The following is a 20,948-nucleotide window of genomic DNA, read 5'->3' on the forward strand; positions in this document are numbered from 1 at the left end:
GTCAACAGATCATATTAATAACTCAATAAGTCATCGACTGCAACTGGGTTTCGAATCCTAGACACGAGTCGTCAGTCACTGTTTATTTTACTAAAACTAACTGTTATTTGAATAGAACTTTGGTTACAAGTCTAAAATATACAGATTTGCTAAGATAAACGTTAATGTACCAATAACTAGTTTCTGTGTGTCCAATGCAGCGTCAATCAGAACCTGTTGATGCTAGTGCTGTCTTTCCCCTCTCTTGTTAAAAACACATTTGTCTGAACACATGTCAGGGTGCCAGATGTCAGCTGTGAAACTACCCATGGCAACATTATCCGAGCGTCATGTTGACACATCTCTCTTTGCTGCATGCCTCTCAAAGTTTAGTTAAGAATTTATGCGATTGTTTAGCTTAATTGATCATACTGAATTACAATCTTCCATCCCCTAAAATGCGAAGCAGTAATTTTGCCAGCATCTGAGTGCTACCTCTCCTTTCAAATACCAATGGACAAAGATTACAGGAAGCTTATGATTTAGGAATTCACCTGCGCATGTGGTATAGTTATTCACACTGTACAAATAAAGTAAGATAAAATAAAATAAAACTGAAAACGAGCTGAGACCACAGGTGACCACAGTGATAAGAGTTATGGCAGGCAGACCCTGTGACAGGACTCAAACTTAACAGAATCACATATTATTATTATTGTTATATATTATTTTACTGTCTTAACAGCATTTATAAATTGCAACATGACCACAGACATCATTACAGTTTTTTCCCCCCACCAGGTCTAACAAAACTGTTTATAGTGCTGTGGGAGGATTTTCTTTACAGGTTAATGGAAAACTTAGCTTGCCAACTTATCGGTCAATAAAAACAATGTGTATCAAAAAAATAATAATCTGGTTTCAAAAGACTATATTTTTCAAAGTAACAGACACATAAGCTTGCAGTAAGTTGTAAAAAATATGGCTAAATATACAGTTTTACATACAAAACTTTCAATTTTCACATGTTTTCCAAGCACATCTGGCATCACTGCAGCCACTGCTACCTACCAGCAACCACGTGAAACTCACAAATCCCCTCTTTCTCAACAGTACGTGTTTCAAAGGCTAACCCGTGAACACCCACTGATTTAAAGCACTTTGAAATTGTTTTATACTTTTTGATACACCCTGTATCTAAATAAATAAATCGATCATTCCTTTACCACTGTCAAAGTTGTCTTCATATGCCCTGCTTTGCCTGACAAATATTAAATTCCCTAAAATTCAGTTATATTCATTCACAGCCAAAGATGACATTTTGAATGAAAGTCTGTACAAATCACTAAACACACAAGTTGCATGCAATTCTATAATTGCACTGAAATCCAAAATAGACCCATTACTGGGGCTAGATATTAGTCCAGCTGTGATAATGGAATAATAAAAAATAAAAAGCCAAGAATTGGCAACACAAATGCAGCAGAACAAAGGTCAAGTTAATACAGTATCACTTCGTGTGACACAAAGCAACTCACAATAGGACAAAAGTCAGCACGTATATTAGGAGGGGCTTATCTCCAAGTTCACAGCAACATATTGGCTTGATTTAGGAAATTATGAACACACGGTTAACAGGCAGTAGGACGCCACAAGGACCTTAAGGGCAATATACAAAAAGTCTGTCACCAAGTGAGACAACAAAAAGAAAGCAAGTATGCAGGAGAAAGGCTTGATTCTGAATCATGTGACGTGACCAGCACGTCTGTGCCACACACCTGTTGCTGGAGCTGCAGTTTACAATGCGCTCAGGCTGAGTTCTCCTTTTAGGAAACGCCCATCGCACAAATAGTGCCAAGTGAGTGTGAGAAAACTTCCACCCAGTTATCCTTGTATAAACATCCACATACTTGCTTACATGCTTGTGTGAATCCCAGCAGTCATTCTTTCACTCTGTTCAGTGAAAGCTATACAAAAATATTTTCCTTTTTTCTCTTCCCCCCCCCCCCTTTCTTCAGTAGTCTAGTATGTCTCCTCTTTTAAACTAGACAAAAAGCATACAGGCATCTAACAACAGTGCTGGAAAGCAGGTTTGCCTCTGAATAGGACTGCATTCCTTTAACCAGTAGTGGGCTGTCACATACACGTCATACAAGAGATCCACACCCCTTATCTAATACAGCCTGAAAATTTAAATCGGGTCAGCTCAGGAGGACATCTTTACTTTCTCACAAGGACGAACAGTTTAATCTGCCTCGATCCACCACACACTGAAATACCTGAACAATTTTCTTTCTGTGCAAACTACAAAGTCAACAACTTCTATGCCTTGGAGATTAAATGCTGTTCAGGCTTGCAAAGAGGGATACTTTCAAAGCGGTTTACACACAACACATGCATACATGGATGGGGGGGTTGAAAAAAACCCCCACAATAAGTTAAAGAAATACACTTTTTGCATATTCCTCTGGTCATACTTCAGATGTATGATTACAAGATGCATGCAGACATACATGCACAGCAGCACACATACACTTTTCTGTCTGTTACATCTTCTCCAGAATTTGCATATGACTACTGTGAGATCTGACAGACTCCCATCTCATCCCATTTCCATATAAGCAGTGAAGCCACAGTCAAACCTGCAGCTGGACAGCATGTCATGTTAAATCTCGTATTGGTGATGTGACAAGCCCTGTGCACAATCAGGTGGGGAGAGGGATGCAACAGAAACTGCTCAACTGGTTCCACGGGATGCGCTCCTGCAGCATTACTGAGAGAACAGTTGACAGACATTGAAATGGCTGTGTTGTCTGTATAGTCCAGAATCAGTCATGCAAGAGGGGCCCTTAAAAAGGAGAGTGCTGCACTCCTTCAACACAGGCACAACAATGCAACACACAAGCAGACCCACCACACACACACACACACACACACACACACACACTGCATTAATGCCTAAAACTGTATTCCAGATTAAGTTCCTTCCTCCACCATCATGCGACTGGTGCATGTGTGAATCCATGGCAATTTTACCCTTTTAAAGCAAGGCCAAAATACACTACAAAAAAAAAAAAAACCCTCCAATCTGTGCTCGTGTCATGTGACCATGTGTCCATGGGCAACTTTGACACTGACTTAAACTGCTACAAAGTTACAGTTACAAAGCGCTGATTCTGACTGCTGTAACCAAGTCCACGAGTAGTACCGTCAAACACAGGAGAAACATTAGTTCAGAAAAAAAAAGAAAAAAAGAAATGAAAACCAGCAACAACAAAACAAAAAAGTAGTCTATGCTCCCTAGAAAAAGGGGGGGAATCGCCAACTTACCTAATGTGTCAAGTAGTAATGAGGCTTGGATAGTACAACAACAAACAACAACAGCCCGCTCAAGCACATGGTGATGGGAACTGTCCTGACTCACGTTTTCTGACAACAACGTTAAAAAAAGGAAAACATTAAAAAAAGGGACTCCAGCCTGTGCGGCTACATCGTTAGCATGCTAACTGGGCTCCTGCTTACCCTGGCGAACTTCGTCCGGTGTTGTAGGCACGGTCTCTAGCTCACTCAGCACAAAAAAAAAACAAAAAAACACACACACACACACACAATGACACATGAAAGTGTTGTGCACTTCGCATTTTCACTTTTTGCCCATTTCACATGCGGCCACCGCCGAATAAAAAGCGGAGCGCCTACGCTGCAGTAACTCCCCGCTTCAAGGCTCGCTTTTTGCCCGTGTCGTCTAATTAAGTTTGCTGCAGAAAACACCACCGATACAGGCGGCGAGCTTAGCCAAGCAGCTAGCGCTTGCTAATTTAAGCTAACGCCGAAGCGAGAGCCTGTGCCAGACAGACAAGACACAACCGAGATTTGAAGAGCCTCTCGCTCCTGCTCAGCGGATTTCACACACAAAAAAAAACCATAGAAAATAAAAACAAAAACACCAAGCCGCGTCTCGACAAGGAGCACAAAAGCGTGTGGCTACTTACGATTTAACACTTTTGGCCGTGTCCTCGCTGTTAAATTCCGCTTATCCGAAGCAGCTCTGACCTTCGCGATAGTGAAACAACATTTCTGCTGGCTAACTGTGCCGCCATGTTACTCCTGCTCTGCAAACCAATGCCGAGTGTTTATCTGGCTGGTAGCGATCCTATCCTCCCCCCACACACACGCCACACCACATCACGGGGGCTCCACAGCGCTATGAGCTCGGTTACGACCGGGGGACTCGTGAGCAGTCCTACGGCGATTTACCTGTCACGATGACCCGGCCACTTGCAGTTTGATTGATCGGCGTCGGATTTGGCAACATTTTATCTGACAAGCAGTTACTTTGACGCGCCACTGTGCCACGTCAGTGTCAATAATATTTCAAAAATGTGTTGTACTTTTATGCGCGGATCGAGCAACTCCCCAACTCCAGGTTCACACAGGAAACAAGTGCATTTTTATGTATATATTTAGAAAATATCCCCAGAGCTGTGGTGAAATGGCTCGTCAAGATGTGTGTACATGTAAGGTCATAAAGATTTATGTGTGCCTATAAATGATGTGTGTAAGCACTGTGCCTTGAATAAAACGCCTGGTGAAAGCAGTGTTGGGCTTCCCTTCAACCACAGCCCTAAAAGTGCAATTTCGGTCTGTCCTGGTTAACCCTAGTTTAAAAATCGCTATTACACTCGTCAGATACAGTAAATGCATGAGGGAAATGTACAGCAAAGCCATGATTATTCACCACACGATTCCACTTTGGTGGCTATTTAACGAAAGGGACCTTTAAAAATACTAAAGGGGCTTTAAAAACCTAGGAAATGTGACAAGGCGTTTCCAGCTTATCTGGCTACCTTGATTTACTGTCTGGTCAACTATCTGTGGATCAAATGAGCAAGCAGGCGTTTTCTTTACATTTAAAAGTTGTACAACATCACCTCCCAGTGGTGCAAAGCTGAAAAATTAGGCTTAGAATGGAAATCCCTCGGAGACCTTTAACCCTATTTGAAATACATGGAAATTGAAAATTACAACCTTAGAATTTTTACCTTGTGTGACTTGCAAACCTTTTCATTCTTATGTTGCAAATCAAGTTCAATGAAGTTAACATATAGAGGGCAGTTGTGGCTCAGGAGGTTAGAGCAGATCATGTACTGACTGCAAGGTTGGTGGTTTGAACCCTGGCTGCTCCACTCGCTTTCATCGGAATGTGAATGTTACACAGAAAGCACACTGAAGTCGATTTTTTTTTTTTTTTTTTTTTTTTGGAGTACGAAACAACTGCTTTGTGGTACTTGGTGAAGCTGCTGTAACTCTGTAATAATGTCAAAAAAGAAACTTTGGCTAAACATCTTCAAAGATATGGCATGTGATGTGTATATATAAAACAAAACAAAAGACATTGTAATTACTATGGTATAACTATGGTGCCCTTACTATTTTTCCTAGATTTTTCTTATTACAATTTATTAAATATTATATTTTATTTAAAAACAATCAGGCCTTTACCACCCGTTTGATTATGTTAATAATAATAATAATAATAATAATAATAATAATAATAATAATAATAATAATAATAATAATCACTTTATTTATGAAGCAGCTATTTGAAGATAAAAAATATATATAAATAAATAAAAACTATACAGAAAAAAATACAACTTAAAAACTGGTAACATAAATATTTCAGAACCAAGAGAAGCGAGAGATGGCATGCCATGATACCCAGCGCCGTCTTCCACTCTCTCACATGTCCTTGACATAGTCAGACATCGTTAGCATACTTACTCAATCATATATATAAAAAATAATCGTCATTTTATGTGTTAATAACAACAGCTGCAATGCTTTCAACAAAGGATATGAATGGTTGCCAGGTAACCTAGACTTTCCCAGCAGCTCTTCTGATGGTGTACCTGATCTTTTCTTTCTAGATGAATATAACATATAACCCCTCTAATCTACTAGCCAGATGTTGGGCGCAGAGAATCCTTCCACCTCGAAAGAATGCACACTCTCGCCAACAGAGAAGATACAACAATCATGTTCACATCATGCTCACTAACAGAGATATTTAATGAGACCAACCCTGAGCAGTGAAATCAATAGAAATAGATTTACTGTTTATCCGCGTAATTTAGAAGACGTCCCAAAAGTGTGTGTGAATCTGTGTAGCTTTATACAGATTTTACTTACAATCTCTTTGGAATCAATTTTGCATTAAAAAAAAATCAATCTAAAATTGACTGGCCAGGATATAAAGGGTGAGAATCTGAATTAGATCAAACAAAATACCTGAGCTGCAAATAGCTTCGTGTGTGTGGCCTACATATATATATATATATATATATATATATATATATATATATATATATATATATATATATATATATATATATATATAATATATATATATATATATATTTATTTATTTATTTTAAATTTTTTTTTTTTTTTTGAGAAAAACTATTAAAAGAAGGCAAAGCTATTTCCTATATATAAATCATAAAGTGACCATATCCCAGATTTTAGGCATCAAAGACTGCATCAGTTACAGTAGGGATAAACACATTGCTTTTCGTTACCTGTGTATGAAACTACAAACCAAAAAGGCTGGCATGTGGTTTTAACTGTATGAAGAGCATTGGATGTATAGCTTGAAACTGGCTGTTTGAGTGGTAAAATAAGTCATTCCTGTCTTGTATTCAGTTGTAGATTAATTTACACCTTTTTTTATTATATAGGTTTTGAGGGGTCTCATGTTGTCCATAATTTTCTGTCATATAACTAGTTGTTGTCAGAAGCTGACATCCACTCGTGATGGGCATGAACATTATAGTAGTTATGGGCTTTTAATGATTTCTTTGAGGCCAAGACCTATTAACTTCCCGTTAGTGATCGTGATTGACTATAACAGGTTAATTCTCTTTGCCAGCACAAAAATTAATTTGTTTGACAGAAGTTGTTGGATTGATCAATACTCCGAACAATAGGAACGTCCAGTTGCCTCAGTGAACATCCAAGAACGAAAATTGTAGCTTTATTTTTGGCTCAAACAACTGTACATAAATACAAGTTATTTGGACATACCAATGTCATGGTCTGTAGGAAGACCCAAATTATCACCCTCAGATAAGAGGAAATTGTTCATGATGTTCAGGAACAATCACCACCATGAACCACCAAGGGTCAAATCTGCCATGAACTGGAAACTGCTAGAATACCAGTGCCGCTATCCATTGGTGAATCAAGTTTTACATTAAAATGGGCTAAAAGGGAGCTGACCAAGAAAGAAGCCTGTGCTCCAAAATCAGCACCTTCAAGCTTGACTTAAATTTGCAAGTCTACCAAATGTTTTATGGCCATACAAGATAAAGATTGAGTTATTTTGCCACAATGACAAGAGGTACATTTGGAGTAGTAAAGGTGACGCTTTCAAACCCTAAGAACACTGTACCAACTGTCAGGCACAGTGGTGATAACATCGTGCTCTGGGTCTGGTTTGGTACAAGTGGTAGTGGTACATCGAACAAAGTGGATGGAATAATGAAGAAGGGGGACTACCTCCCAATTCTTCTAATTTACCTCAAGTCAAAAGCTAGATGTTTGAAAAATGGACACAGCTGGGTATTCCAACAGGACAATGATCCAACAGCACACATCAAAAGTTGTTCTGGAACGAATAAAGCAGGCTAACATTGTACTTCTACAACGACCTTCCCAAACCCTGACCTCAACCCTATTGAAAGTTTGTGGGCTATGCTTCAAAGTCTGGTCTGTACCAGGAAACCAACCAATTGAAATAAATGCTACCAATTGTGCCAAGAAGAGCGGTCAAATATCCAGCCAGAATTATGCCAGAAGCTTGTGATGGCTACTAAAAGTATATGGTTGTGGTCCAACTTGCTAAAAGACACTTAACCAAAAATTAGTGGGGCTGTATGTAAATATACTTTTGACAATGCGGATTATAGAAAATCCAAAATAAATTTTAACTTGTGCACCCAGTTCTTGTGTGTTTTTTTTGTTTTGTTTTTTGAAGCCACTTATGTCGTTGAATTGTCCAATCCTGGGAAAACAAACCAAAAACATTTAAAAGAAATCATTAAAATCCCCAAATTACCATGAAATTCACACCCATAGTGAGTGGATGTCATCTTCTTACCACAACTGCACATACCTACGTGACAGAAAATCACGACAAACACAAAGCCCCCTTTTAACTTGTATAGTGAAACAATTAGAGATCTTAATTTCGGCGTCTAAAATAAAAGCTTCATACAGTGTTGAGGCATAATTTGTCGTAACACTGCCCCCTTCGCATTAAATATCAGTGAAATGAACTATTCTTGATTTTTCACTCCAGGTTCCCAGCAGGTGTTGCGTCTATGTAAGAAGTGATTGCATTCAAACGTTAAATACCAGGCTTCATCTAAGTTATCTCAACTGTGTGCCTCTTTCTTCAAATAAAAACTAAAATGTGTACACGGATAATAATACACAAGTCACAACTCCGAGAATTTGTTTTCAATACATTTTATTCCTTTATCAAGATAACCCCTCAGGACAGGTTCAGAAATCCACATGCAGCTTAAAGGCAACCACTGCATACCCAACGGGTTAATCTTTTGGAACAGGCCGGTGTTAACTGGGAAACTACTTGAAAACGTATTTGATTGCTCTCTGTAGCTTTGCAAATTTATCTTATGGCATGTAAATAAAAGGCATATCAACCAGGCTCATATGGCACAGTGAATAGTAGGGTAAAGGGAGGGGAGGGGGGTGTTAAAAGCTAAACAAAACATAGTTATGTTTCATTCTCGGTCCATGCTTTTACAACAAGTCATTCATGTGAACATTTTTCAAGCAGGCCATACAAACACAGGGAAACAATTCCACTTAAACAGCAAATGAGGCAGGATCATACAAGACAGCGATTCAAACTCACTAAACCGACATATTGCCTGATTAAGTCTTTTCCGTCTCTCTTAGAAAGTCATCTCATCCAAAGCTAAAACACAAGGCGTGTTTATTTCTTAGAACTATAGATACAAACGCAACAGTTTATGATCTCAGTACAAAGCTGTTCTGAACTCTGACACTTAATGCTACATCAGGTTACTTTGCTGGCAGTTTTGCACAATACTGAACCGTGAATCTACTTACATTATTACACAAAGATGTCTCCTGTTTTCCTCGAATGCTTTTTGCACACTCACCTTTATTCTTATTCATAAGGGGACTTTAAAATTCTCCATATTCTACCTTACGTTCCATCTATAGGTGTCCGCTGAAGAACGAAATGGAGAAAACACTGAGTTTGAGTCGATTTGTGACCCCAGTCTTAATCTGAAAGACAAAGATAAGATTTTGTTTCCTTTTTGCATCCCTCACTTAGGGGAAAACAAGAGACATTACAGGGAAATTCACATATAGTGTCTGCAAAATCCCCCCACAGAGGGGCAGGAGTCGGTGGCAAAGAAAAGGAGCAGAGCGAGCGGTTATAAATAAAAGGAGACGAAAAAAAAAAAAAGAAGAGACGAGTTGAAATACACAGTATTTAGAAAAAGCATGAAAAGATAAAATGGGAGAAACATTAAAACACTGCAGTGATCATTCCTGAAATTTTAAAATTACACTCTGTACAAAAAACGCTCCGTATCAATAGGCACTTCTTAAATAAAGGTCTTTTTTTTTTTTTTTTTTCATAGTTTATTTTCTTAATTGGTTTTCTTTTCATTCACAATAGCACAGCAGGGCAAAGATTCAGAAATGACGGTGTGCTGGATGAGAAGCGAAGCTGCATTCTGGTCCTTGAAGTCCAGCTGGGAGGTCAGTCGTGTGTGGGAGCTGAAGATGCGTGTCGTAGATCAAGGAGCCGGAGGATCTGCTGGGCCGGACGTGAGGAGGGGACAGAGAGTGAGAGGAGAGCTCTCTGAGGTGGGGAGGCGATGGAAAGGGCTGAGAGGAATGTTTTATGAGGATTTCTCTTTTCTGGCTCTTGGTGAATCAGCTTGGTGAGAGTTAACTCCATTTACTCCGTTGGCTAAAAAAAAAGAAAAAAAAAAAAGGAGAGATCAAAAATGTGAAAGAGCAGACAAGCCTTTAAGTTATGTACTGTTTTGTCATTTGAAAAACTGAAAAATAAAAGACATTTAATCGTGTATTTTAAAGAACAACTGTGGTGATCCCACTGTGTGAATGAGAGCTGTGTTCAAATAGTGCTTTTCTACTCTGAGCACTCAGGGCAGTTTTCCACTACAATTCCTTTTATCGTACATAAACACTGCCCACGCTATTTTACTACAGAACAGTTTCATAGTCCAAGCTGAGCTGAATGCAAGCACCTATGATGATGGCACTGGAAGTGAGTGGTAGAAGGGTAGGTGGAGTTGGAGATGAGGACTAATTTGCATATGCACCACAAAGCCGAACATACTCCAAGAAAGAAAGGTGTAGAGTTACATTCAAGCCAGTCTAGGGCATGAAAGGATTATTTACACACACAAAAAAAACAGCTAGATATTATGCTTTAAATATGGAAAGTTGTAAGCTTAATTAATCCTGGGAGAGGAACCTCCAGCCATGTTTTTGCAAATAGGGAGCTAATTCATGCTCGTGCTCTCACCTTTGTCTTTCTTTGATTTGCTCTTGGAAGGAGCTTGTTTCTTTTTCAAGGTCTGAGCTTGGGCATGCTCTCTCCACCGGCGCAGCTGAAAGTTGATAAATTTCCACATCATAAAGGCCTGTGTGAGGCAGATGGCAGCCAGGACAGTTACCCTAGTAGAGAGAGGGATAAAAGCATCGCACTTTATCTTACGCACAAGACACTGGTAGAAACGGCACACAAAAACAAAGTAGGAAGTGTTTAATCTGCTTAGCACAAGATGCATTGTGGTTGCGCGTCATGCTCATTTATGGACGCAGGAGTGCACTTCCTGTTGTATGACGATGTTCTTGCTGTAGGTTTATTTTAGCTCTATACAACATGCTCTTAAAGGTCTACAAAGAAGGCCTCACGTCTCCACTGTGAGCAGTCTATGAGCGCTTCTTACAAATTTGCATTTGCCGCACATGAATTTTTAAAAAAAATATCAAGAAATTTAGCTTCAATCTCCACGAAATACACATTTTAAAAAAGGTTGTCCGAGCAAAAGAAATTAATTTCAGCTCCGTTTGCAAGTTCAGATATTTCAGTTTCTACTCTCAGAAACACTTACCGAACAAAAAGGACGTTAAAGTTTCCTGCGGCCCAATCGAAACCTTGGTTCTCAGCTGTGGAGAGGCCAAAGCCCACGGTGAGGACAGATAGGGACAGGGTGAGCAGCCGTCCGAGGACAAACAAGACCGCCCAAATGGTGAAACTGCAAAACAAGAGGACAAGTTTTAAGACTTTGCCCTCTTTCGAGCTAAAACCTCCTAATAGTGAACTCACCCCAGTTGCCTGTTCTCATTGCTGAAGTAGATCAGACGGGAAATGTGGAACAGAAGCTCGACAAAGTAATGACACACAAGGAGGACCAGACCCAGGCGGTTCAGGCTGTAACACACAAAGAAACATCTTTAGAGAGTTTTTCATTACAAATGACAGGAAAAAAAACCCCACAAGGACACCACAAACTTTCTCCTAAAGGGCAGTGTACAAACACAAGCCACACCAACTCACACACTTAATTAAAGGCTTTCTACAGTGGGCGCTTCTTACTTTAGAATGTAGGCGCCAGCGATGTGCACCAGGTACAGGGAGATGTACACAAGCTGGCGTGGAATATCCTCCTAAACAGTAAACACAAAGGGTGGGAGGCCAAACATGGTCAAAATATTTACAGCAGTGCGGCTCTGCACATGGTGATTTAAGCGAGAGGATGATGAGACTTTGAAACAATGCGGCTCGGCCGTGGAAGTCAAACAGGAAACTGCGTCGCATCGTCCCATCCCAAAGCGACTGGCTCCGCACGTCCTCTTACCTTCTTTGTCTTTTGGAAATACAGCTCCGGTAGAGCATGCAGCCAGTAGCCCAGCTGACAGATGTAGTAGAATTTCATCTGGAATCTGAAAGAAAGCGAGACATTACAAAAAGCTTAGAAACGTCCCAAATGATTGATGAATTTCCACAATCAGCATCACAACTTACGGCATCAGTGTATGCGGATAACCCTCCCACAGGCTGACTGGATTGGACAGGAAGTTTTCCTAAGAACAAGCAAGCTTTTAAGTATGTTTTATGGGGCCAGGCATAAGCAAACAAAAACCAAAGGCAGCTGGCTATTGTACGTACAGAGAGCAGGATGCTTGTGCCCCAACCAAAGGAGAAGAGGTAGAAGGCGCTGAGCTGGCCGGACTCATTGAACTTGCTGTGTTTGGTTTTGGAGAAGTGCTTCTTCCTGTTGATTTTCTGCAAAGATGACCAGCAGTGAACAATACAGAACAGTTTCTAACAGAGATGACCTTAACTCCGTGTCTTTATCCCACTTACATCCAGCACATACTCCTGGATAATGGCATGCATTATGATAGCCACCAGCATGTAGAAGAAGATAGTTGCCAAGTCCTTGATCCCGTGGTGGAAGTGGTTCACGGCAGTCTCCTCTGGTGCTTCTGCAGCACACAAAAGTCACGCAGAGTGAAAAATCAACACCCATCTGTGATTGATTCACATCCAAAATGTCAGGTGCGCTTTCCTGGAGTGAGATGTTTGGATTAGTGAGCCCCGGCTGTGCAGAATTACACCGCTTTGAAAACGCAAGAGACTGTATTTGAACTAATATACACGCTGAATCTCTTCTAGTTTTCTAAAGTTACATTTATTTCCATGCACCCTTGAGCTCAGTGTCCATAAAAACAGATATAGCCGATACGTGAACACAGTTCCCAGCAAGTATTCTAGATGGACTGAGTGGTTTTGGTCATCATTTACAGAAACTCGCAAAGAAATCGATCCAAAAATACAGCAGCCATCATTGAAATCGTTTCAGAACACTCACTGCAGAGAGATTAGGACGCTGGATGCTATGTGGCTCATGAGATTCGAGCTGTAAATAAGTTACAGAATACGGCAAGTCGTCAGGTGCAGCAGATAAGAGCTGAATCACCGAGCTGGAAGCCTGCACACCACACACAGCACGAACAGGTCCTGCAGTGTCGGTATCTGAAGTCAGCTGGCAGAGATTCTGTTAACCTTGAAAGGAGCAGGACTCGGATTGTGAGGCCTATATTACACCTTAGCCCATATTCGCCCGGCGCAACCTTGCCACAAGAGAACTTTATAAATCAGGCAGACTAAATTTAGCTCGGAAGCAGGGGGGGGAAGAACCCTGAAATGGGTTTGTGCAGGGCTGCGTAAGTGCCACTTTAGAATCCAAATGAGAGGAATGCAGCAAGTAAAAGAAAGTACTGCACTGAAACATCTGTTCTCCCCACACACCATTGGTTAACCTACCATTTGTTGATATGGTGACGTTGTACTGGACAGTTATGAAGAAGACTGCAAACTTAGAGGTGACCTGCAGACAAAAGGCAGTCGTGTCAATCTCAGTCAGACAGCAATTGTACAAAATACAAGTCAAAATGCTTATTAAAAATTGAAATAATACATTTAGGATGTGTATGAATATAGTGGTAATATAACACACCTGCGTTAATGCTGTTATGTTTAACACAAACTTACCGATATTCAGTATTTTTACCTGTTTGCTTTCTCTGTTATGCTTTTCCCTATTCGGTCCAGGAAAGCAAACATATCATCACTATAAACACAACTTTTCTGCACAATAGACACAGTGGAAAAAAACACTTAGAGTTTATATTAGTAAAAGTCTTTTTATTAAGCTATACACCATATAGACAAAAGATTCTGGCCCTTATCTTTTAATCACTGAATGCTGTGGGGTTGTTTTGGGGGCCCCTGGGCCCTTTAGCCCCAGTGAATCTTAAATCTTACCGAGCCATTTTGGACAATTCTAGGTTTTTCCAGGTTTGTGGGAACAGTTTGGGGAGGAGTTTTTCTGTTCCAGGACAACTGTGTCCCCGTGTATAAAGCAAGGAAAACGGGTGGATGCGTTTGGTTAGGAAGAACTTGACTGTGCCACCTTGATCTAAAAAAACAAAAACAAAAACCTCTTTGAAAGAAAGACTTTGAGCGAGGGCCTCTCGTTCAGCACAACGCTCTTCTGGATAAAAGGGCAAAAATTTCCACAGACACACTCCAAACTCTTGTGGAAATCCTTCCTAGAAGAGCGAACACTGTCGTAGCTGCAAAGGAAGGGGGGGTGGGGACCAACTCCATATTATGTAATACCTATGTACTTAGAATGGGATGTCATAAAAGCTCCTGCAGGTGCAGTGTGTAGGTGGCCAGATACTCGTGTCCATATGAGTAAAAAGGCTTTTACTAATACAAGAAGTCAGAGTTTTTCCTTTGTGTCCCACTAATTTTGTGCAGTTATAGTTATATTTATAGTGGAGATATTTGTTTTCCTGGCCTAAAGAGGGAAAACTATAACAGAAAGCAAAACAACAGGTACAAATACTTGACATTTCTATGCCTTCCAATTGTTTTACTTTCATTTTGCTTATGTATTTTTTTGTATACAATATTTTTAGTCAGAAAATTTAAGAACACGAGATAATGCATGACACTAAATGTGAATTATGTAGAGCAACAAACTCCTTACCCTCACTGAAAGTAAAGATAACTTAATCAAGGCAGGCAGCTAATGAGATATCAGTTGGAAGTTGCATATTAGTCCTTCACAGCAAGACAACCCGGCTTGCAACAAATAAATATCTCAAAGCAAAGAAAAAAAGAGCTAAAGCTAAAGTAGCACAGATAAATCTAACAATTCCTGCAAATATCACGCTTTTCAACATCCACGCTGCCAACAGCACGTAGTTCCCAGGAGTTTTACTTTGGAAAGTACAAACAGGAAGCGGTTTTAATTATGGCCGGCTGGACACCAGCAGCGGTGGTGCTTTTTTTCCGCCTTGGATGAAACGCGCTTTGACATTAACGCACATTTGCTTCAAAGCAGACCAGATTGAAGCGCGTTAAGACACTGCCGTGCTGTGTGACACGATCCCGTGTGTCAGCTCGCTGTGTCCGGTCGCGTCTGAAGCGCTCTCCCAGCTCCGGTGACAACTTTGAGTGACGGAGAAAGCGGGTTTCGGTGATGACAGCGCTGTGTGAACCGCTGCGCGATTGCCACGTAACACATACAAACTAACCCAAGTCCAGAGTGTTGCCAAACACCGTAACCACTGAGCTCGATAAAGTGCTGCAATGCAAACTTGCCGCTTGATGGGAAATTTCTGCAAAACATATCGCAAAAAAATACTTTTGTTTTTGATTTTCTTTTTGCGTGCATACTCGATCCGCGGGCCTTAGTGTCGATGATTTTTTTTTCTTAAATAGCTTGTCGAATTTTAGGTGGGAAAGCAGCCAGATGTGAGTGAAATAGTTCCCACGACGCTTTAAAAAAACCTCATATTTAGTCACTGTAAATAACATTACCCGAGAGCAGTTGAGTGAGGTTAGAACGCTCTGGAATGAAACGCAAACGCGAGGCCATCGTGATGGGGAAAAGTTTCGATTACGAGAGGAAGTAGTGTGAAGAATAGATCAGACAGCCATGTCAGTTCTCATGAGAACCGATTGGGAGTATTCGGCATTCATTCTAGCGATAATCCCCCTCACTTTTCCTGCCGAGCATCCCTCGAGTGATCCACAGTTTAAAATAAGCCATTCAACATGTGGACTCACCTCAAACATCAAGCCGAGGAGAAACACCATAGCAACACAGGAAACAATATCTGCATGGTTCTGGATGACAAACTCATGGCTCAGCACCGGCGGATTCTTGTTAGTCTTTTTTCGGATCCCCATGTCGACGCGATTCGTCCAACTTTTGCTTCACTGTAGCCGGGTTTTCTCCCTCCTCCTGCCTGATAGTAAGATATCCTTGTGCTCAAAGCTCCCTCCTGTTTCCTACATGCAGCGGGCCAGGCAGCAATTGAATGGCGTGTCACTCTTCCACTAGTGGGAGGGTCCACGGATAGAGCTGGTGCGCCTGACCAACGAGCCATCTTTACGCACAGGAGAGTAACAGCTGGGGCTCTCTGTCGCTGCCTAGAGGTTCGGAGTACAAGATGTAAGCTGAGTTTAGTGGCTGGAGAAAGCCTTCCCTTAAAATATTTTCTATCATATCAGCTGCTTAATTTACTCTAAAAATAACCTGGACCAAGCCACACCTTCATAAAGTAGATAGTGAGAATTAGTTTGCACTCTTATGTCATTTTGTTAAAGGATAGGGAAAAACACAATTTATGAGCAAATATACACTGGTCAAAAAAAAGAAAGAAAGAAAACTCAGTGGGTAGTGATGGGATTTCTCTTTTTAGAGAACCGGTGTTGTGCCAAAAAGTGATTGTCTGCCAAAAACTGATTTCCAGTGTTTCTGTGTATTTTTTATGTGTAATATCTTTACGTATGTTCGTAAATAGACTTCGGTGAACAGGGTTTACAAAGGGGTTATATAGAGAATTTAAAAATTATCCGTTTTTCAAGTATCTTTACAACTCTGTGTTATTGTACTTACATTATAACCAATCCGGTCCTTTATCCCCACTTAAAATATTTTTACAGAACTATTGTAATATTTGCTGCCATTTCTGCTGTGCTCTTGGCCAACTTACTCTTACAAAAGACATTTTAATGTTAATGAGATTTTTTTAACTGCATAAATAAAGGTTATATAAAAGTCACTGCCAAAAACTGATTGCGGCTTCTACCTTGTTACACGAATGTTGTTTGTGGCTCAAGATGACTTTGTCATCCATAAGGGATGCATTTGACATATGTTTCACATATTATAGCCCAACAAGTTACTTATAGCAGTTTAAATACGAGCAATCAGTTTTTGGCAAATACCGGAAATCAGTTTTTGGCACAACACCGGCTCTTTCGGTTCGGCTCACTAAAAAGAGCTGGCTCTTTCGGCTCCGAACCGGCTCTTCAGGTTGTTTTGTTGCTTTAATTAATTTATTATTAACAATAATATAAAATTATGCACAAAATGAATTACTAATGTAAAAAAGAAAAGTGGTTTTATTTATATATGTTTATATATAAATATATGCGGTGGCCCCTAGAGACAAAACATGTACAAACTCCAAAACACATTTCTAGCATGAACTGAACTTCCAAAACAGAGCTACCCAGATCAGCGTCCCCCAACCTTTTTCGCGCCACGGACCGGTTTATGCCCGACAATATTTTCACAGACTGGCCTTTAAGGTGTCGCGGATAAATACAACAAAATAAAACTAGTACCGGTACCGAAAAAAAGAAGATTTATTCATAACACACGTGAAAAGACCCAGGAAAACAGAGTAAATGATAAAAACGATAACAAAATAACGCTGAAAACCGATAAAAACCCTGAAAACCATACATTTCACACCTGAGCCTCAACTCTCGAGGCCCGGTACCAAACGACTCACCCGGGGGTTGGGGACCGCTGACCTAGATCATTTAAATTACACAATTGAAAGCATATGTGTATTGTTTGTGTATTTATACACAAGCATTCATATATAGTCAAATAATAATAATAAAAAAAGTACATTTACCTGTTACTACCATACACCAAATCCGGTCGTTGGTACTTGCTGGCTTGTGTAGTCACTAGGTAACAAAAGTTCAACACTGCCCCTAGCATCCTGGAGCACTTCTGTTGTCTTTTGTACGTGTTTTGAATTTTTATGTGCTTCTGAGGTTTTTACGTGTTTTGGAGTTTTTACGTGTTTTTACGTGTTTTGGAGTTTTTACGTGTTTTTACGTGATTTGAAGTTTGTATGTGCTTTGTCTGTAGAGGCCACCGTAAATATACTTTTATTTATTCACTCCACATAAAATGTAATAAATAAATCATATAATACAAAAATCAACTATTCACATTTCAACTTTTAACTATTTAAATTTTCAGCTTTTTCCTTTTACAAATTTAAAGTGACACAACACAAAACACTGCAAACCATAACACAATTAAATATAAATGAAAATATGAAAACAAAAAGAAGATGCATATTCTCTGTCATATGGGCCTGCATGAACAAACTTTCTGAATCCTTTATCATCTGCAACTGAAACTAGTTGTGGATGATTACTATACCTTTCTATTGTGACATTGTTGTCCCTGGCTCTCTCTCTCTCTCTCTCTCTCCCTCCTGCTCTGTTCCTGTGCTACTGCCACCGCCCCTCCCCCCTCTGCCCAGCGCAAAGCACAAGGCTGCATGCGGAGTGAAGCGAAAAAAAAGTGCAAGAGAGAGGGTGAGCGAAAGGAAAAAAAAAAAACACGGCTCGCGATAAGGAGCGGCTCAAGTCGTTCACGTCAAAGAGGCGGCTCTAAGAGCCATTTCGTTCGCAACCGACCCATCACTATCAGTGGGGGAAAAATAATGCTGGATACCCACAGTGATACAGGATGGTTCATGTGCTTGGAATGAAAGGATGCCACACCATTTGATAGAAATAGAAATAATCATCCGACAGAGGGCTGAATTCAGAAACACCCCAAAAAATGTTGTGGCAAATGAGTCCATTTTGGCCCCCAAGTGCTTGTATGCATGCTTGACAAAGTCGGGGCATGCCCCTAATGAGATGATGATGGCGTCCAGGGTGGATCTCTTCTCAGATCTGTACAACCTGAGGTGCAACCTGGTAGCGTCAGATGGACTGAAACATGATGTCTCACAGGTGTTCTGTTGGATTTAGATCAGGTGAGTGTGGGGGTCAATCAATGGTATCAGTTCCATCCTCCAGGAACTAACTCTGTTCACGAGGTTGGGAATTGTGGCATGCCAGGAGGAACCAAACCAGACATGATGAACAATGTTACAGCATAACATTCTCCATGCCCAGTTTGATTCTGCTCTTGTCTGTGAAAAGCACAGGGCACCAGAGATGGTCAACTCTGGTATTCTATGGCAAATGCCAATCAGGCTTCACTGTACCAGGCAGTGAACACAGAGCCCACAAGAGGACATCAGGCCCTCAGGCCACGCTCATGAAGTTTGTCTTGACAAAGACATTCACTTCACTGGCCTGCTGGAGGTCATTTTGTAGCTCTGGCAGTTCTCATCCTGTTCCTCCTTACACAAAGAAACAGTTACGGTCCTGCTGATGGGTTAAGGCCCTATTCAGCTTCTAGAATAACTGAATAGAATAAGTCCCCTGGAATCTCCTCCATGCTCTTAGACTTAGACTCAGCAAATATTCTGGCAATGGTACATATTGATGTGCCATCCTGGAGAAGGCGGATTGCCTGTGCAACCTCTGTAGGGTCCAGGTATCGGCTGATGATATCAGTAGTCACACCGACCCTAGCCAAATGCAAAACTAGTGAACAAACAGTCAGAAAAAACAAAGAGGGAAAAATGTCAGTGGTCTGTTTAGGACACTGTCTCATTGTTGCTCCTCTAGTGCACCTGTTGTTAATTTCATTAACACTAAAGCAGGTGAAACTGATTAACACCTTCCTCTGATCAATATGCCAGAGGTTTTAATGATATCAGCTGCTTATTTGACTCAGAAAATATACAGGGCAAAGCCACACCCGGCCTCAGGCCACAGTGTTTGTTGCCCTCATGTGATTTTTATGTATATAGCAAGGGAGGAACTCAAATCTTGGCTCCCTTATGAACAAATGAAAAACATATGAATATATGATTTAGCCTATTTGAATATTTGACAAGATCCAAAAACTTACAGTGAGGATCCTGTGCCTGTTGTCATAAAAGGAAGCTACAGTAGTCATTGTTATGCCAATATCAATGTTTATCTATCAATATATTATTTATTTTTTTAAACTAATTTCTATTTTTGCCATTTCTATGTTTCACTTTTGGAAAAAGGGAAGGGCAAGCTGCTTATTGAGCTCAGGCAAAGGTAATCACATGCTTGCAGTAATCATTCAGATTACAGGAAATCCGCTGAGGTGTTACATAACTTCACCTGTCTACGCCTATGTGCTCAGAGCAATTAAAAGGTATGTACACAGATCGTCGTGCACGAGTTTTCTGTTATCAAGTTTTAAAATATGTGGAAACCCGGGCATTTCGTCACTTGCTGGTGATATCAGATATGAAACTGTTACAGGGAAGTGTGAACTGTGACCCTGTTCCTATACACGTATACACATTTCCGACCTGACTGTATAGTTATGTGAGGTGGAGCCCTTTAAAAGAGAAAGGACAGCGGCATTTACAGTTTCCTTCCCTGAATGAACACCTCTCTCCTCTCAGAGTGCACTGGTAAGTTAAAATGCTTGTGTGTGTTTGTTGTAGCCTGATTTCAGTGTGATAACACGCAATGATAACTGTGTAGACTGAATATTATCAAACAGATCTGTAAATGACATCTGAAAATTTTATAAATCAGCTACCTGAACATAAACTTTTTTTTTTTAATTGCAGTGCTGTTTTATTCAAAATGTTTCTTTTGCCAGCTTTTGAAAATTCCTAATTGAACAACATAGATTTGGCTTATTTGTTGTGTGAAATGTAAGAACAATCCAGTCTCTTATGTAAGAGTTCTAATGCTCTGATTTGCCCTGATAGAAATAATCAATAATTGTTCTATTACATAAATTAAGTGCTTATCAGGACTTTTTTATGTGTTCATGACATGGATCAAAGGTCAGTATCACGCAGCACCTGACTAAAGTCACGCTGCATTTCATATCAATGACAAAAACAAGCAGCAGTTTGTACAAGACAAAATGTTACACACACACGTATATTATATATATGTCTTTCTTTGTGTGCCTTCTTTGCAGATTGACCAGAATGGCCCCTGAAACACTGGAAAGGGTCCACAGCAGCATTTCTCCAGACCCTTCAAAGCAAAACTGAACTTCAGGCAAAAGCACATCTGTCTGCAACACAGACGGATACTTCAAGTTTCAAGTGACAACACG

The 20,948-nt window shown here is 40.3% G+C and overlaps 2 protein-coding genes across 8 annotated transcripts in view; both read right to left on the minus strand.

Annotated features, from left to right (window-relative positions):
- The window catches only part of ncoa2 (nuclear receptor coactivator 2), a 63,907-nt gene extending 59,708 nt beyond the window's left edge, over positions 1-4,199 (minus strand). For 2 of the 7 annotated variants that reach the window (XM_080864980.1, XM_080864979.1), the window contains exon 1: positions 3,972-4,197. The gene's annotated coding sequence lies outside the window, so the exon portion shown is untranslated. Of the gene's footprint in view, positions 1-3,309; positions 3,366-3,971 lie in introns of those variants that run through there. The other 5 variants (XM_080864978.1, XM_080864976.1, XM_080864981.1 and 2 more) reach the window with 5 other exon arrangements.
- Positions 4,200-8,495: 4,296 nt separating this feature from the next.
- On the minus strand, positions 8,496-16,004 carry tram1 (translocation associated membrane protein 1). The gene is made up of 11 exons (XM_080864298.1): positions 15,734-16,004; positions 13,415-13,478; positions 12,452-12,573; positions 12,254-12,370; positions 12,110-12,168; positions 11,943-12,027; positions 11,681-11,751; positions 11,411-11,515; positions 11,196-11,339; positions 10,604-10,755; positions 8,496-10,021 (listed from the first exon to the last, which is right to left on the minus strand). Exons 1-11 carry the CDS (start codon positions 15,854-15,856, stop codon positions 9,951-9,953), a joined length of 1,113 nt encoding a protein of 370 aa, XP_080720424.1. The 5' UTR covers positions 15,857-16,004; the 3' UTR covers positions 8,496-9,950.
- Between the last annotated feature and the right edge of the window lie 4,944 nt (positions 16,005-20,948).

The sequence above is a fragment of the Rhamphochromis sp. 'chilingali' genome (genome assembly GCF_963969265.1).
Source record: "Rhamphochromis sp. 'chilingali' genome assembly, chromosome: 18".
NCBI lineage: Eukaryota > Metazoa > Chordata > Actinopteri > Cichliformes > Cichlidae > Rhamphochromis > Rhamphochromis sp. 'chilingali'.

Excerpts from the sequence above, each read along its gene's own strand:
- tram1 (XM_080864298.1), bottom strand. The coding sequence starts at position 15,856 with ATGGGGATCCGAAAAAAGACTAACAAGAATCCGCCGGTGCTGAGCCAT. Across the intron at positions 12,371-12,451 it reads TCCAGGAGTATGTGCTGGAT|AAAATCAACAGGAAGAAGCA; the intron begins GTAAGTGGGATA and ends TCATCTTTGCAG. Across the intron at positions 11,516-11,680 it reads GCTGGCGCCTACATTCTAAA|CCTGAACCGCCTGGGTCTGG; the intron begins GTAAGAAGCGCC and ends TGTGTGTTACAG.